This window comes from Fusarium solani, assembly GCF_023522795.1.
Source record: "Fusarium solani strain SB1 chromosome Unknown bctg00000002, whole genome shotgun sequence".
Taxonomy (NCBI): Eukaryota; Fungi; Ascomycota; class Sordariomycetes; order Hypocreales; family Nectriaceae; genus Fusarium; species Fusarium solani.
The window spans coordinates 731,240-748,967 of record NW_027072155.1 but is presented as its reverse complement, the minus strand read 5'-3'; the positions used below and the strand labels follow the sequence as shown (position 1 = coordinate 748,967).

The following is a 17,728-nucleotide window of genomic DNA, read 5'->3' as shown; positions in this document are numbered from 1 at the left end:
CTCAGGATGGGCACTATGACGGGGCCATAATGAAGATATCAGGGGGAAACACTATGTGTAAGTGCGGACTGTTATTTTCCCCTGTATGCCGCACCCCCGCCCGCATAAAATCGCCCTGGCTTTGGTCGTTTGACAAGACTACTCGTAAAGCAGCAGTGTCCGATCCATTCCTGGCCTTCTGTCTCTGGAACAAACACCGCCCCCCATTTCACAGGTTTTAGAGCAACCTCTTCCTGCCCATCATCATGGTGGCAGGCCGCTGAGATGGCCGCACTGCATGTTCCCACCATAGGCATTGTGCTGACGAAACGAAAGAAAAAGAACGTGCACACGCCAGCTATCAGAACGACCCCTACGGCAATCGCAAGTACCATTGGCCAAGGCGAGAAACCGCATGCTGTGACCTCGACATCCTTCAACGCCCTGCCAAGAGAATCGTAGCTGTATATAACAAGCGGGAAGACGCTGTTCGATAGGAGCCATGAGATAACACCAGTGGCAACATTGAAAGGGACCGCGATTCGGTATGGCAGTTGAAGAAAGTATGTGCTTCTCTGCTCGCCCTTTGGCTCAGATACCCGGAGTGTCTTTCTTTGTCTCGAGAAGCCTTCCCACTCCTGGGCCGTATAGATGACTGCCAAGAGATTGTTGAGTGAGAATATGATGATCGAAAAGATCATTTGTGGGAGATTGGCGACAACCACGGCTGCTAGGATGCGATATCGGTATTTCGTCGAGGTTGGAACTGAGCGGTATGTCACAACGGCTGCTGCATCAACGGATCCAAAGCCGATGGAGAAGGGATTGACTATGTTGTTGTCCTTAATCAAGTCAATGCTTAGGCCGAAGAAGATGATCATCCCCATCAACGATGTTCCGAGAATCGTAAGGGCATAAACCATCTCCTAGTGCTCACTGCGTCTGACCATCGGTGACGTCTTCTTCCAGCCATGACAGGATCGGGATCATCTGTCGGCTCGCTCTTGGGCCAGGATGGGGATTTGTCCGTCAAAGCGTCTTTAGAAAGCAAGCAGAGGCCCTCGGTGGTTGGATCGGGGTCGTTTAGAAACGATTGAATGGCGTCTCCTAGAGTGATGATCGGCCATCCCTTGACCCAAAACACCATCGTTGTAATGATTATCAGCTTGATCGAGTTGCAGATAATGATGACAATCACGATGGGTTGGTTGGCGTTGAGGGCACAGTTTTCTTCAACGATCTCGCTGTGACAATACTTTACTGGGAGAAAAGACGGTGCCCAACCCGAGGGTTGCTTGGCTATGTAGGGGATAGACTTGAAGCAGAGGCGACTAGGAGCGCTGGGAGGAGGGCTGGTATCCCAACACATCCTAGGTAGACGTCAGTAATGTCGTCTGTGTGTTTGATTCATATTCATTTTCCATCCATATGGCCTGTATGCGCCAAAGGTAGTGTTCACGTGTTCCCCTGCAATATGCTCGTAACCAAAAGCGAATGGGCCCTTTTCAGTTTCGTTGGAGGTCGTTATTATCACCGTTCGTCGACCGCTGACGACTGGTCTTGCGTATGCGTCGATGCACTCCTCAACAGACAAACGCTTAAACTCGCCGATATCGTTCTGCTCGACTGAGCCGGGCCGTGATTGAGCCGTCTTGATTCCATCTAGATACCGTGTGGCATTACGAGGAATGCTCAGTTCTGTGTCCAGATAGCTTGTTTGAATGGATGGTAAAACATCGACGGGGACTGTATTGGTGCTGTTCCAAAAGTCGCGAGAGACCATGTACACTTGATAGCTGTTGGTGGTTAGAGTTACGAAAAGCGCCGAGTTGTACCTTGGTCGGTGGGTTAGCAAGTAACCGCAAGAGATTGAGAGAAGTAAAACAAGAGAGCCCTCACAAGAGATGGATGGGAATAGATGAAATGACAACGAGGAGCCAAAGAACGGCTTTATACCCCTTGATGATTTTGAGATTACGAATGCTTTGTACACCAACATCAAGCCAGATGCCCTTATTATGCGCTGTCTGCAAGTCCTTGCGTGTCGGAGCCGTCAAGCACTGCATGCAATAGTTACTCCCACCGATGAGCAAGGTGGCAATGGCAGTTACCAGTCCATAGAACGCTGATGCCATTGTGGAAAGAATCGAGTGTAGGGATCCAGATGGCGAGTATAATGTGAAGCATGAGGGATATGAGCGCGCCTAGAGCAAAGTATGATGCGCCAACGCGCCACCCGGTGAAGCGTTTGGTCGTCGAGGAGGCTCCTTGCTCTGACCGAGTTTCGGTCTCAGGGGTTGGCTCTTGGACATCATTCACATCCCTGTTGAGCAGGCCTGTCAAGTCGGTCAACTCATGGGATTGTCCGGCAAAGTTGTCGCGGGATCCATCGTCGAGGTGGAGGCTCATTGTGACAGTGCCAGTTTTAAAATCTCGGTCCAGAGAGCCGTAAGCAAGATGAATCGAGATTTGATACTGTCATGTCAGGAAAAAAGACTGACTGTGTAGGGGCCCTTTGAGAGACTTCACCAGTTGTACAGCGCGGGATATTTTTAGTAGCGATGCTTCTAGGGGGACGAGAGTAACTGCACTTATCTACAGGCTTCTGGTCAGGCTGTGAAAAGAGCCCTCTTGACTAGTCGCTCAGCTACTGATTATGACGCTCCATTAGGAGAGCTGAAGGCAGGAAGAACGCCACGCTGGGCCAAGCCCAGTTATGCCTTGCTCAGCCGACTTGTTGCGCCCTGTTCAGCCGTTGTTTAGTGGCCTCAGATGCACAACGATGCAGCCGCATGCAGACAGAAGTTTCGTTGCATCTTGACGAAAATCGCGCACATTTCATCCTGCCTTTGTAGAAACATATTGTTACTGAGAAACACAAGCCATGAATATCTGGCCCTCCTCAGATATTGACGTTATCAGCCCGGCTTTTCAACTCTCCCTACAAGCAGAAAGTTGTTGAGCCAGCACCTACGCCCTGTTCAACTTGATTCTTTGCTGCTGCGTTCCATGACGCTCGTCTTTGCGTTTACCATCTTTACCCGTAATGTGCTGCCCACCGGCAGATTTAAGGGCGCTTTCATCGCTCATATAGCCCTCACCATCGTCACTCTGGTGCTGATCCTCAGACTTTTGTGGCTTTGCAATCGCAAAGCCAATCAGCACACATGCCACGGGACGACATTCTTTAGGTATCTCGAGGTCTCTGTCGGGTTTTTGGGCATGTGAGTGCTCTTCGCACGTACCCTCCAGGATCCACTGACTCTGGCTACCTTGGCCCGACCAGGTTCTGCCTCTTGGACCTTTGCGAGTATGCGTCTATATTGGGTCCGATGAAGCCGCCGTCGGATAATATATTCCGCTATTTCCCCGAGGGTATGTGTTCATAAATGTGTTCTTTCTTCTTGTGATTAACGGCTTCTTTTGCAGAAACTTCTGATGAAAGCATGTACCAAACCGCGGATGATCTAACCCGGTTTGGGAGGGATATCGCGGGTCCGGCCAGAGCTTTCTCTTACTTGACAGATGGCCTGATTTTTCTCATTTTGTTACGCATTGGCTTGACCATGAATACTCCCCAGTCTGGACGCAAGAACCGGTACAGCAGGGTCGTGAGGACCCTCCCATCAACAATTCTCTTCACACTGCTAGTTCTTGGCCTCGCATATATTGGATATGTGTGCGATTTCGTCAGCTGGAACATCCGAAATAGCTACAACTATCGTCATCGTGACACCGCCTTTCAAATCGATATAGCATGCTCTATCCTCGTACTTAGCCTTGCTTGCTTAGTTCTCATCTACGCGGTGACTACTGCACTGAGGCGGCATCATGGGTTCTCTGTTCAAAAAGTAGGTTGTGGTGCTCCTTGTGCATTTCATTCTCAGCTTAACCTTGGTAGTTCTCGCCCAGTCAAGTTTTATGCGTGCAATGCTCTGCTTTATGGATTGTCCGCACTGTTTTCTATACCACATTTGCCTGCATCAGCTACAGACGTTCACGGCTGGATTTGCTAGATGTTTGCCCTGACAGTCAGGTGTGGTCAAGGATAGGAAGTTCTTGCGGTCTGGTTCTGGTGCCCGGCTGGTATTTTTATTTTCTCAACGTTGTCTTTGTTACATGGCCAGCATATCTCATTCTACACTTGTTGATGAACAGGTTTGATTCTGAGGAAATGGGCGATTTTTTTGTGAAGAAAGACGATGTTGAGTTTGATACAGTTAGTATTGCTAGTTCGGATTATAGTTAGACTGGCGTTTCTTGCTACACATCTCTTCATGATCGTTTGGCCGACACCACAGGGCGCTTGTGATGAAAGGGGCGTCGAATTCTGACCTGGGATCGTCATCGTTGCCTCGCAAGGTTAGTAGAATATTTTGTTACATGGTTGCCAGACGTTCAACCTAGCTCGCATGGGTCTTCTACAGCCTCCACTTCAACATGACCTTCGAGTTGCAAGGGGTCTATTCAAGCATCCGCTTGCTGCCACTTCAGCCTGGCTGACATTAATCTACATCGAGCCCTTTGTTTATTGCGGCTGGTGGCGTGATTAAGAGACGGTATTGGGAACAGCAACATCAATCCAAGCCTGGCCTGGTCCGCCGCTGAGGCTCGAGGGCGAGGTTTCCTGATCAACAAAACAACCATGTAAGAATTGAGCAAACTCAATGTAGTTCAACCCATCCAAGCTTAAAACACAGACTGCCCGATCACTGCTCTTTTCAACCCCGTCTCTCCAAACTACCTGAGATACACCCTTGTGGTTCCCATCGAGATATGTGTGCCCAGAGGTATACCAACTCCAACCCTTTCGTAGACTTGAGCCGACCCTCCCAATGGTCGGATCAACAAAACATAATGAACGACATCGCCACTCTCGTCTGCCACTTTACTTTTGCCAACCACAACGATCTTCTAGCTCAGTTAACCCTTCAAGGGCCGGGCTTCAACTATAATAAAGAACACATTGTCAACACATCATAGTATTATGTCCCAATGCTAACACAGTGGCCTTTTTTTAACCTTTTGCCGCCTGCAGATCAGTACTGTACAGGCTACGTAGCATACAAGGTGTAGTATACAAGGTGTAGTATACAAGGTGTAATTACCATAGCATCCAAGTCCCAGACTCCCAGGCTCCCCAAATATCGCTGCCATAAGAAAAACAAAGAAAACTACAGACTTTTGCTCCAAGTCATGAGAATACAAGATTGCATAGTCAGCGGCAGAACGGTCGTCATGTTTTAATTGAACCTTTCGTTTTAGCATTAGCTCGACTGACGATTCTGGAGTTTGAACAAAGGCCGGCCGCCTAACGCGTATAATATTTACGTCGTTCCTCATCTCAAGACGCTTCATCTCGAGGCTGTTCCTCTAGAAGAACACCTAGAGATACTTGATGAGGTCCTTGAGGTCCAAGGCAACCAGTCAGAGCGACGCGGTCTTGTCTAGGTTGGGCGAGTAACCAACTGGAGAAGGCAAAAGCAAAGCAAGCAAGCATCTTTTGCTGCCTCGCACTCGGTATGGATCTGAAAGGAGGGCACCGATTAATCAGAGTTTCAGGTCTCACTCATCCATATCGTTGGACCCTACTGGAGAGTTGCGGTTGGTTCAAGATGTAGACCCCCTAACGCCGCATCTCACTTTCGCAACTTCTTGTTGTCTGGGCTCATCAGATGGGACATCTTTCCGTACAATAGACAAGCGAGAGGTTGTTGGCCCCAAGGATGGGATGGGGATGGGGTGGATACAGCAAATGCTGGGGGCAGGTATCCTGGTTATTCTCCCCAGGTTTGAAGCCAGCCACCGCCAGAGAGCAGTGGAGTCCTGGGCGACGATCTGGGGATTAACTGTATTGGTCATCTTAGAACGGGAAGTGAACCTGCAAAGCTAGCGGCGAGAAACTAGCTTGTAGCGGATGCCCTGGATGACTATAGGGGATTGTCGGTGCGGCAACCAGTGAGCCTGCTGCTCACAGGACGCAATGAGGGCGCAAAGTCAAAGATTAGTAGCGCACTCAAGACGTTTTGGACCAATATTTCCATGTAGCTCGGGCTAGCCATAGAGTTTAGGACAGAACTCAATGATGATAGGCAAGCTTGGCATTTGAACCCTATACTGTTCATGAGCGGCGGCAATTATGTGTCACTAGGTAATCTCCACCACAGCGCGCTCAGCATCCTCCCACCAGGCAGGCGTCTCCTTCCAAGCAAAGTGATTGTTCTGGCTCATGAGTCCAATTCGCTCATAGGTACGTCTCCCCTCAACATCTCCTTCTTGAAGTCTCAGAACCAGGGAGGAAACAGTGACTAGGCCTGGATACTTGGAGCTCTCGTTGCTCATGGCGCCGATCATGAGGCAGTAGACCGGTCGTCCTGCGATATAGAGACCTGGTTCCCCTCGGACATCCGGGCTGAAACGTTGCTTGATCGTGTTTCGCTCGCAAAAGAAGTCGTCCCGCAGTACCGCAGAGACAAGTCGTCCGGAAACGACGAGTGTGCCAGAGGAGACTCGACCAAACGTGTCATGCTCTCCGAGAGGGGTATAGTCCTTGCTCTCGACTGTACATTGGACTATCCCGAATGCATCGTTGTGCTCCGTCAGGTCCCTGCCATTTGGCCACATAGTGGTCCACTTGTCGTGGCCGTTCAGATCAGCACTGTAGTTCCAGGAAACCCAAATGTTCTCGACCGAGGTCCAAGACCAGCTTGGGGGCTTTGGGGTTGAGGATGGGCGGCATGAGTCTTTGCCCATGCTCATCCACCCTATCATCCAGGGCAGTTCCCTCTCCCACAGGCCAGCAAGATATCTCCCCGTCTCACTACACTCTAGATCCTGGGCAAGGCCAGAGAGGGACGGAAGGCGATCGGCGTCGAAGCTGAGCTGCATGAGGGAGAAGCGCCGCATCAGGGCGGCCCAGTCACGGCGAAGTTCAGGCCCATGTCTTGGTCGGCTCATCATGTTGGCAAACATGACTTTGGGGCTCTTCTCCCAGTCCCAAGGGGCCAGAAACTCCCGGGAAGCAGCACACTCACAGTTGCACAAGGTATTGCACTCCCAGATTAGCTCTGTCTCGCCGTAGTGTACCACGCGTTGAGGGAGCAGCCGCTCTTGAAAAGTCCATGCCCGTGAAAAGAGAGGGAAATTCGAATTTTGACTGTCCGATCCCGCTATTTCGTAGTGCTTGACGCTCTCCCTTGCCACAATGTCGTGGGCCTGGCCCTGGTGGTTGATGGAGCCGACCTTTGTGGACAGATACTTACTGGGACGTGTTGAGAAACACCCTTCTGAACTGTCACGGGAGCGGACCACGGATATCGTCAAGTACGAGTTTCTGTAAACATCTCTCATGCGGGAGCACTCCTTCTCCCAGTCGTCCTTGTCCTGTTGGATGATGCACAGTGAGTCAATCCACAGGCACCTTATTCCGAGCTCATGGCATATGGCGATGACATCTCGGAAAGACTTGGGCAAGTCTTCGATTCGAATTCCTTGCATGTGGTTACCCTTGGTCGCGTTTGATGTCTTGGCTGCAGCTGGAAGGCCTTTGGGGCCCCAGCAATGACTGAGAGCGATGTACAGATCTGTCTCTCCTCCGTGTGTCTCATACAACTTAATATGGCCATCCTCACCCGCCTGCAGGTCGAGAAGGCGGGTGGGCAGTCTGGTGGAGGAGGACGGGGGAGCACACGCTGTGTGCTGAGCACACTCTTTGATCCAATGCCGTACGAGATCAAAGCATTGGCTTGAATTGGACTCGGCCGCAATGCTCCTCGCGGCGCCGATGACGGGCTCAGAGCCTGGCTGGCCTAGAAACGTTGGGCCACAGTGAAACACAACACTTAAACACAAGCCGTGAAGCGACTCACTGAGCTCAGTAAAGATCTGAAACTGGGTATATCGATATGTGTCATTGAGTGTTACCTCTGAAGCAAAGAATCTCGGTGTTTTGCTACAGGCATTGAAGCGGAAGTCCAGCGAGCTCCACTGCTCTTGGAAGCTTGACCGGATCCCTGTCAAGGTGTCGCATACAGCGGCGCACACAGTGCATTCTCGAGCTGAGGCCTGGAAAAGACTGTCTTCTGCGTTCAATGTGTAGGGAAATCGTCTGCGGGTGATGTTGCGGCAGAGGTTGCAATGCTGTACGACTCCCGCCTCGCACCGCTGGTCGTAAAGCTTCAGCTCATACTGTTGCGAGGCTGGGTCTTCTTCTAGCTTCATGGGCTCCCCGGCCGTGGGCTCCATCGTTGCAGTCGTGAGCAGGAGTGATACTCGGAGGAAATGTTTCAAGAGATGGGAGAAGTCTCAAGCGAGTGATTATAGGCAGGAGACTGCCATCAGGTCGTCGAGGTGAAGAGCTGAAAGCAGTTGACCCAATCATCGCCAGGTCACTCGACCAGTAGCATAGCGAATCCGCAAACAGTAAGCGAGCCACATTGACTCCTGTCCAGCAAAAGGCGGAGGTCCCTGTTATACTGCAGTGAGGGGGCCATCTTGGGAAGCCTTCCCCTCAATATCAGACCAGCAGGTGCGGGATTTTTATGTCAACAAGGTCTTTATCTATTCCACCGACTTACGAGGCCATCACAGGCCCAATTTTCCTGCCAAAATTGCACTCTCTGGCCGGTGTATTAATGTCCCCTAACTGTCGCATACCTAAAGGAGGGTGCCGGATATACAACAGTACTCCATCCCTGGATCATGAAGGCCCCTATTCCAAGTTACTCAAGAGGCCGTCTCCCATAAGTCGAGTATCTAAACGAGTTAGCAAATATCAAGACATTCAAGTCATGCCACACATACATGGTCCAATATGCATGAATCCTCTTGTCAGATATCTCCTTCCTGACCATTGCGAGATGAACAACCACCTCCTCCTGGGTCCACCCAAGCACCCTAGTGAATGCAGCCATGACAAGCGCCTCAAGGCCCTGGAACGCATCCATGTTAGCGTTGGTCCACTGGCCGAGCTCCTTATACTTCTTCTCCCGCGGCCAAGGCCCGCTCGGCCACTTGAAGGTAGTCTCGACAATGTCCACAAAGCCCGTGTCCCGCAGAATATCCTTGTTCTTCTTATTGTCCTGGAACCTACGACCGATCTTTGTGGACGCCTCGTCCAGGAGCCTGACGAGCCGCGATAGCTCATGGTGCTCCTTGAGGGTGCCGTCGTCGGATTTGTTCTGGAGGTCGATCTCCACGAGCTCGACGTAGCCGCCGGGGGTGAGGTTGCTAGCTAGCTCAGAGAGGGTGTTCACGATGGTGGCTTGGCCGGGGGCTTACTCGTAGATTTTGCGGATGTATTCTGGCCAACTCTTGATGCTGAAGGTCATCATCCTACTATGGATGTAGTCAAAAGGCTGAGAGAACGACCATGGCTCTTCAATATCGTCGACGAAGAACTCGACGTTTGGGGGGACGCTACGAATTTGTCAGCTTCGTGCGTGATGCCAGGGTAAGAGTTATAAAGTTCAACCATACAAACTGGGTTGAATCGGTGAGAGGTCGACGCCAATGACCTGAGCTTTGGGATGCTCATCGCCAAAGTCGACGGCCCAGATTCCCGTGCCCGTGCCAACATCAAGGACCCGCTTGACGTTGGAGTCGGGGTCGTTGGGTGGTGCTAGGCCCAGTCGGCCATCTAGGGTGAGGATGAACAGATGGTGTTGCAAATCTGGCTTCAATAAGTGTTTGCGCATGATGAATCTGAAGGGCGGCTGGAAAGTACCTAGCCTCTCACACTCAAGATCGTCGTTAGGCATGTTGTATTCTAGACGGCGAATCAGAACCTGGTCGATGAGGTCAACAGCGAAGGTAGCCTTACTGCCGTCTTTGTATTGGTGATAGGTCCTCCCATTTTCCTGTCGATAGCTAAGGATAGAGCTCCTTAGACTCGACGACGACGAAGCAAAATCCTATTTGACAAACCATATCAGACCACGGGCTCCCTCAACGGGTAAAGGGAGACGAGATGGAATCCGTACCGTGCCGAGCGAAGAGTCGAGATCATCGCCCACATGTAACAGGTTAGTCAATGCTCTACATGACGAATATTAGCTACAAACCTCGTCGTCAGGCTCAATGATAGGCTCTGGGTTGACGGTTGTGTTGTTGCACATGGTTCAAACAGAGCTTCTTCTCTTAATCGCGCAGTGTGTGGAATGTCAAAAGACAGTTACCCCTCTTTCTTTCTTCTGGGGCACAGCTCGGTTTTAAGAGAGTTCAGACCCCCTGCTGAAAGATTTGTTATCCTGCACAGTCGAACCAACAGGCCAAGATGCAGGTGGCCAAGCGAACCCGACATATCATACGACAGGGAACCACTCGGGGTTGGCGGGGTTCTTTTCCCGTTGGGGACTCGTTAAAACGAAGTGGGAGATATAGTAGGGAAATCAATTACGGTAATGCTAGTTGAAAGAGGGTTGTGGTTACATAATTGCACAGAATTGAATATGTGATGCCATCCGATCTATCTTTCAGTAGTTGCCCAGCAAGATAATCGACCCCATGAGTCCTGGTGCCGAGTTCTCGTGCATCATACTGTAGATGTTGTTCTCGGCTGCAATTTCAACATGGTATTTGGTGTGTAAGAAGTACGTGGATTAGGGCAGAACGGGACTTTCTCGTCGGCGTCATCAACATCTGAGTCCAACCGATCCAGTCTTGAGTGTATGTTTCAACTTTGACTCAATGGCTCCTTGCCATTGGCGATCTGGGAGATTTGCGTCCGGGCGACGGAATGACTGAGTCCGAAATTGCCAGTGAATTACGCCCCAGTTGTTCTTCCCTTGGTCCCATCCGTAGTGCCATTAGCACCAGAGGCCTCACTTGGAGTTAAACACCTCACAGTCTATATATCTCGACAAGCTCATCCTTGGGGATGCCCCTCTCAGATGGAACATTGAGAATCAAGTTTGTGAGCCTCGGTCATGGGTGACTCATGTATTGCTCACAATTGGCACAATCTACATTCTTATTTACCTATTCGGTATCCCACATTCGATTCAATGCTAATCGAATCGTTGAGTGAGTAGCACATTGCACTTATACTGTTCGCTGCCTCATCCTCCCTTGGTGTCGATAGACTGCTTCCAGACACCAACCTCTCCACAACATCCAGTCCAGCCCGTAGTTGAGGCTTGACCGCGCGACCTTCTGGTCAGAAAGCAGCTATTCCTGAACGACTTGGTTTGACAGTAGGGACCGCATGGCACACTCAAGTCCTACACTGCAAACCTGCTTTTTTCCCTGAGCTTGTGACCCCACGCGTACAAGATCAAGGTGCCAGCGATACAAGCCACGCAGAGGGCCCCAAGTACCGACATGCCCTTGGACAGACCCAGCCTCTGGTACAGCGGATGCGACCAGAGAATGCCACCGCATGCCACCAAGCCTTTGATGAAGCCGTTGCCTGCAAACAGTGAAGCAGCGAAGGTGGGATACGCGAGGGTAATGTACACAAAAATGCTCTGTAGGATGACGACAAAGCCGGCTGTGGAGAAAAGTGCGCCAATAGTTGGCACCATCCAGTGGATTGATGGCCTGGAGGTCCATCCGAACATGAAGATGCCAGCCGGAACCAGGAGAGAGCCGATTACCGCAGGGAGAAGGCGGTGTTCCGGTGACATTGGCCGTCCTTGCTTGACCGACGGATTGACTTTGTAGTAGACAAAGGCAAGATACGGGACACCAGCCACGATAGTTGCGACAATGTTGCAGATGAGAACTAATCCAATCTCCCCAGGGGTCATGCCGTAGATGTCTCCATATACCATGGGAAAGAACTCGAACATGGAGAGGAAGATGGCATATGTCAAGCCAGAATAAACGCTCGTGAACATGATGGATGGATCAAGAAGGTTGATCTTCCAAGGGATGACAAGATACCCATAGAACCAGGTCATGAGGGTGACGTTGCCGGACTCAATCTCCGACCTGGCCACATACGAGTGACTTCCTGTGAGCTGACGTATCAACTTCGCTCTGCGGTATAGAATCGTAGGTGCGGAAGTCTCTGGGAGAAATAACTTGATCTCGGTCAGCACACCTGTAATGTCCACTATAGCGAATACGACTTACGAGAAGAACCAGAGCCGGGCTCACAACGATCAGGATCTCCCACAAGCCCCACCTCCAGCCAAACCGAGGGACCGTAAAGCCAGCTATGATGGTGCCAACAGATGGACCTGCAAAGGCTGAAATGGCCCAAGTGTACAGTGAGTAGGGCTTAGTGTAGGGGTCAGCGATGTCTCCGAGCGAAGCACCGCCGGTAGACAAAACAGGAGAGCCGAAGAAGCCTTGCAGAAATCGGAAGGCAAGAAGCATTCCAAAATCCGTCGACAGAGCCGTAGGGACGGATAGGATCAAGAAGACGACCAGCGTAGGGGCGTAAGGCCCGTTTCTCCCAACGGCTGGGATTTCCGACACGGGAGACCAGAATAGCGATCCGGTACCGTAGCCGATGACAAAGATACCTAGTCCCAGACTCGAAGCTGTTGCCGAGATGTTGAATTCGCTCTGTATTCCAGGTTGTGAGGGTGTGTAGATAGCCGATGCCATGTAGACGACGAATGCGGTAAAGTTGATGGTCAAGATGACAAGGCCTTTCTTCCACAAGGGCCAGTTGATGGGGTTTGCTGGATCTGACTCCCCGTACCAGCCGACAACCATGAGCTTTCTCCCACTATCACCATCGCACGCTCCTCTTTCTAATGACGAGGTACAGTCTACCTCGGACTGTGGTTCCGAAGCCGTAACTTTGTTTTCCAAAGCATCGATACCCTGCGTTCCGTTGCATAGTGTCAGGCATAAAGGATCAGGATTGCTCTCGTTGATGCTGGAAGGCGAGGTGCTGTTCCCCGAAGAAATCTGAAGGGTATCGAAATATTGATCCCACCCGGGACTACCTATTTGAGAACGGAAATCATCCTCTTCTTCGTAGAAGCGGTACCTGTCTCTGCCAAAGAACCGTCTTGCAAGCCACCAGATTGGTGAATCTCCAGGTACGGAGGGCATGATGGACTAGATGGCGAGGTTTGTCGACACACGTAGGATGATAAGCTTTGTGTGTGGAAGACGGGCATATAGTAGAAGACGATGCGGGTTAATTATCTGGCTTTCGTGGCAGGATTGGGCCGTTGAACAAGTTCGGCTCCTCTGCTGGCTAGAAGATATTCACAGAGAAGAGCCAACTGCTGCTATTTCAAGTCGCCAGTGGATAACTACAGCCCATTTTGTCGCCCCTAGATTTATAAATCAAGGTATGAGAAGGACCCATCATAGAGGAGCATCCTGGAGCATCGTCCCAGTCGTGCACCTTGGCAGATGGGTCAAGGCCCATCTCGCCTCGTACTTGAACAAAGATAAACAGAGTGATTGGCTGCATGCCGAGTTTTAATACCCCGATTGATTTGTAAGTGGTCGACGTATTAATAATACGCTGTTATTTTTCGTGCGGCTGCGATGAGTAGAGGTAATGCCCCTTCTTTTCATGTTGCGGAATATAGATTCCGTCACGCTGAGACATGGGTCACTTGAAGATGCATGTTCAGAGCAGACTTTTCATCCCTGAATGGATCCATAAGGAAGAAGCTACTTCCCACGTGTCTTTTATTTAGGAATTTTCGGTCTTCTTTCTTAAGAGCGGCCGATTAAAGGCCACGCCGCAAAAGCTCGTCAGGGGTATTATGGCCTCTAACTGTCTCGGTGACGAGACGCAACGAGGGGAACATCCTAGTCGCGTCAAGCGTAAGGCCTAGGTAATGCGGGAAAGTTCTTTGTCTAGGATTAACAAACAAGGGAGGCCATCTTTTATCTTCCCCTAAATACGACGGGCAGCGTCTGATACACTACGTACACGACGTTTACCTTTCCATATGTTCGGACTTATTATGAACTATAATGCGCCTTTTTCTATAAGCGATTAACTTTTCCTACCGAGCTTGACTTTCTTAATAATCTCTGCTACGCTCACTACGTTACGCCCCGTTCAACTGCCAACATAAACCAATTCGGTTATGGTTTATTCCGTTGGGAACCTTGACCGTCACACTACATCAACATGGAAAAGACACCTGTAATGGCGACCAGGTGAAAAATAGGGGATGTTCGCCTTAAGATTATCACTAAGACTCGCAGTTTCTTTCCTCACCCTATCCCTAACCTCGCCCCTGATAATAATAGGCTTGTATGTTAAAGCTGGTATCTGTTTCAGTCTGACATATCGTCGTGAGGTGCTTCTGGGGGCACCGTAGGCTGCGGGGGACTGGGGAAGAGAGTATCGAAAGCGTCCCAAACCGATCGATGTATAAATTCTGAAAGCTGCCCCTCTGAGAAATGCAAACGATCCCGAAGCTCCGGCATCTCATTCAACCCCGCGGCTAACTCGCGGATAATTTTATCAGGGGTCTCTCGCCGTATGAAGCTCCCAAAATGGGCTCGCATTTCGTCAGTGATGTCAGTGAAGATGTGTAGGTGGTAGTCGATATTAACATTAGCTTGTTGTCTATGTTCATGTCAGAGAGATAGTTGGGGTAGCTTACAGGGTGTGGGTATGTCCTTGTCGTTGACATCGGGGAAGATGATTGTATATATCTGCTTCCACCGTTCCTCTTTCGGGGCGTGTCGCACACGTTTCCTTGACCGGAGTTTCCTAATGATGTCTTCCTTAATGCAAATCCTATCGTCAGGAGCATCGATAACTTGGCAAGGTATGGCTTCGTGGCGATGTTGTTCAAGGTCTGTTTCTTGTTTGAACTCCTTGAAGCACCTGTCGCAGTGGGTTCGTAGAGTGTGTGCTCTGTAGATATGTTCCCTGATGATGTTAGCTTGGTGATTAGAGGCATGGAGGACAGCAATAGGTGAACTTGCTTAAGCCGGGAAACCGAATTCCAGCCTCTCTGGCACCGAGGCCACTCCTTGTGAGGGTAATGCTTCAAGAATGGGCATGCGAGAGTTTGCGAAGCCTGCCATCTTTGCTCCATCATCTTGACAATCGCCTCGTGCCCCATCGATTCCGCTATCGCTAATGGCGTCCATCCGTCAGCGTCCTTTGAGTCGGCTTCAACGTCGATTCGATCCAGTAGTGCCCTCACTACCTGCTCATGTCCGTTGGATGCCGCTATCCATAGCGGCGTCCGTCCATTCGCATCCTTTGAGTCGGCCTTGACATCGATTCGGTCTCGCAGCACCCTGACTACCTCCTCATGCCCGTTCTCTGCCGCTACCCATAGCGCCGTTCGCCCAGTCTCGTCCATTGAATTGGGTGCCACGTCGCTACAGTTTAGCAAATCCGTCACCGTGGATTTGTGCCCTCTTTTGGCTGCATATAGCAGGGGTGTTATTCCTGTCCGTCTCTGTCTAAAACTTGGCACTTCCCTTGATCTCCCCATGGGAGTCTCATGAGGTTGTTGAACGCAGATGGCTATCTCAGGCCAGCTAGAATCATGCTGATCCAGCAGGTGCAATCTCTCACTCTGAACCCTCCTAAAGTATTGCTTGGTCGGATCCGTGGTTTCGAGGTAGATTGCGATTGGCGTTTCCGCTCTTCCAATCAGCGTACAATTGAGGACTGCGAGACCCAAGGCCGGGGAATCCGACTGAGGAATAAACCTGAGCTTCAGGTGGACACCTTGATTGTCAACGGATATGGGGCTGCTGAAGGTATCGGAGCGACCTAAACGGACGATACTGTGCGACGTGTCAAATGCAGCCGGGGAAGTTGCTAGAAGCCCGCCGTGGTTTTCTGTCGATCTCCAGGCAAAGAGGCTGAAATCGTCCGAGGTCTTCATAATCTGCTCCTGGAGTCTGATGAAGGCTCTTTCACCTTCTCCATATATCATGGGCATGTGGATATCAAATATACCCATTAGACAATATGCCAGATCTTCAATTCTCGTCGTCTTTCTCTTTGAAGCCCATGACATCCTCTGCGCGACGCTCGCGGTCCAAATGTCGTCTCCTGAAAGGATACCGATGGGTATTTGCGTTCGGTCAGATATAAGCCTTGCCAGCTCAGACTTTGTTCCTATCACTTCCCATTCCTTGTCGAAGAAGATGACTGTCGATGGAGCGATAAGCTCCTGGAGGGTCCATCCTCTAGTGAACCATCGGCTCTGTGAAAACTCGCAAAACGGCACATCAGCAAGATATGCGTAACATACTTCGGCTTCCTGGTACCAGCGGTACATGGAATTGATGGCTTCAGACAGCTCCGCACTGCTTGTCTTGTCGATACAGCAAGTATCAATCCATATATAGTCGAACCCGTCGGCCGCGGCAACAGAGCACGCGTTTCTTAGTTTGTTGTATCCCTCTTTTTCATCCGCCCCAGGCCTTTCGATATCCTGAAACGTGATTTCGTCTTTCTCCCATGTGTGTGAAAGTATTGCAAATTGAGTGGTGGTCTTTACTTCTTTGACCTTGTGTTCAGTCGTATGAAGGAGACGCATTCTGCGTAATGCTGCTGATGGTATCGGGAAGTGAGAAATAGTGGCAACACAAGCAGAAACAGAAGGCTGGTCGATGATACGAACAGAGGGGGGGGGAGGCTGTTTGCTAGGCTGTTTGCTAGGCTGTTTGCTAGGCTGTTCGATGGGCTCTGCGCGCTTCTCGCTGGCAGTGCTGAGCAACGTGACAGCCGGCTCGGGTGAGGTTAGGCAAATTGGGCAAGATTGGACAGCAATGAGACTAACCTCATCAGGCCATGTGCGTGCACTAGGCTATGTACAGTTCTTGGTTCGCGTCTCCCAGCAGCCCCACATTATGTGTGACAGGCAAGGGAACACTTCCCAACCAGCATCGAGACCAACCCAAGATGCCGTCTCCGCCGCCACCTCCTCTGCCGAGCCATGGACGCTACAGTACTCAAAAGACCAAGGGACTAGACCGCCTCAAGGAAATGAGGAACAAGGACCGCACACAGGCCCTTGACGGAGACTCGCCTCCACCCCCGAGGCAGCCTGCTCCGTACCCCGAAGGCGACGTGATACATCACCTTCTAGATCGCTATGTTTTACGCCACGGAAGCCACGTCACCAAGTACACTACAAGCCCTCATGGTATGGGCGTTAATGACCACCCCAACGAGGCCGTAGCTCTACGTTTTGTCAAGACGTACATCACCATCCCGGTCCCCGAGGTCATCAGCAGTGACTAGGACCGCATAACTATGGAATACGTTGAGGGCGAGACGCTGAAACAGGTGTGGCCTGGGCTCACGGATGACCAGCGCTCTGGCGTCTTGGCTCAGCTTCGGGGATACATCTCCCAGATACGTGCCATGGGCGGCATCTACCTCGGCCGTCTTGACGGCCAGGGCGTCATTGTCCCCAGCATCATGGCGCGGCCAGGAGGCCCCTTTGCTGCTGTATCCGAGTTCCATGACTGGCTGGTGAAGCCGCCGAAGCGGTTGAAGGCTCAGTCTATGTACTGGCACCAAATCACAACCGAGCTTGCTACCGAAAGCCTCATCGTCTTCACGCATGGAGATATCGCTACGCGTAATATCTTGGTGCGTGACGGTCATATTGTTGCCCTGCTGGACTGGGAGTACGAGGGGTGGTACCCAGAGTATTGGGAATACGTCTTCACACTGCGCGGCATGGATAACATTGACTGGGAGACACTGGGCCGTCATGTCCCGTCTCTCTTTGCTAACCGCCATGATCTTGAGTATATCCTTGTGGGGTTCATTCTCGGGCTCTCGTGACTAAGAGCTACTATCTAGTTGCTCACTCAAGCTTGGCGAGACGAA

The 17,728-nt window shown here is 50.9% G+C and overlaps 7 protein-coding genes across 7 annotated transcripts; 2 read left to right on the top strand and 5 right to left on the bottom strand.

Annotated features, from left to right (window-relative positions):
• Window positions 1-71: 71 nt before the first annotated feature.
• Window positions 72-2,388, bottom strand: MRS44_004208 (uncharacterized protein; the record flags this gene model as incomplete). Its single annotated transcript, XM_065622104.1, has 4 exons — window positions 72-821; window positions 917-1,349; window positions 1,572-1,775; window positions 2,057-2,388. 4 exons carry the CDS (start codon window positions 2,386-2,388, stop codon window positions 72-74), a joined length of 1,719 nt encoding a protein of 572 aa, XP_065478176.1.
• A 3,738-nt stretch (window positions 2,389-6,126) lies between these two features.
• On the bottom strand, window positions 6,127-8,223 carry MRS44_004207 (uncharacterized protein; the record flags this gene model as incomplete). Its single annotated transcript, XM_065622103.1, has 2 exons — window positions 6,127-7,787; window positions 7,848-8,223. The coding sequence occupies 2 exons, from the start codon at window positions 8,221-8,223 to the stop codon at window positions 6,127-6,129; spliced, it is 2,037 nt and encodes a 678-aa protein (XP_065478175.1).
• Window positions 8,224-8,699: 476 nt separating this feature from the next.
• Window positions 8,700-10,094, bottom strand: MRS44_004206 (uncharacterized protein; the record flags this gene model as incomplete). Its single annotated transcript, XM_065622102.1, has 6 exons — window positions 8,700-8,733; window positions 8,782-9,207; window positions 9,259-9,396; window positions 9,457-9,649; window positions 9,704-9,890; window positions 10,041-10,094. 6 exons carry the CDS (start codon window positions 10,092-10,094, stop codon window positions 8,700-8,702), a joined length of 1,032 nt encoding a protein of 343 aa, XP_065478174.1.
• Window positions 10,095-11,036: 942 nt separating this feature from the next.
• On the bottom strand, window positions 11,037-12,990 carry MRS44_004205 (uncharacterized protein; the record flags this gene model as incomplete). Its single annotated transcript, XM_046271662.2, has 3 exons — window positions 11,037-11,130; window positions 11,248-12,002; window positions 12,055-12,990. 3 exons carry the CDS (start codon window positions 12,988-12,990, stop codon window positions 11,037-11,039), a joined length of 1,785 nt encoding a protein of 594 aa, XP_046125669.2.
• Window positions 12,991-14,184: 1,194 nt separating this feature from the next.
• On the bottom strand, window positions 14,185-16,424 carry MRS44_004204 (uncharacterized protein; the record flags this gene model as incomplete). Its single annotated transcript, XM_065622101.1, has 3 exons — window positions 14,185-14,471; window positions 14,517-14,743; window positions 14,881-16,424. The coding sequence occupies 3 exons, from the start codon at window positions 16,422-16,424 to the stop codon at window positions 14,185-14,187; spliced, it is 2,058 nt and encodes a 685-aa protein (XP_065478173.1).
• Window positions 16,425-16,789: 365 nt separating this feature from the next.
• On the top strand, window positions 16,790-17,131 carry MRS44_004203 (uncharacterized protein; the record flags this gene model as incomplete). Its single annotated transcript, XM_065622100.1, has 1 exon — window positions 16,790-17,131. The coding sequence occupies one exon, from the start codon at window positions 16,790-16,792 to the stop codon at window positions 17,129-17,131; it is 342 nt and encodes a 113-aa protein (XP_065478172.1).
• Window positions 17,132-17,143: 12 nt separating this feature from the next.
• Window positions 17,144-17,683, top strand: MRS44_004202 (uncharacterized protein; the record flags this gene model as incomplete). Its single annotated transcript, XM_046280341.2, has 1 exon — window positions 17,144-17,683. One exon carries the CDS (start codon window positions 17,144-17,146, stop codon window positions 17,681-17,683), a length of 540 nt encoding a protein of 179 aa, XP_046125667.2.
• Window positions 17,684-17,728: the final 45 nt, after the last annotated feature.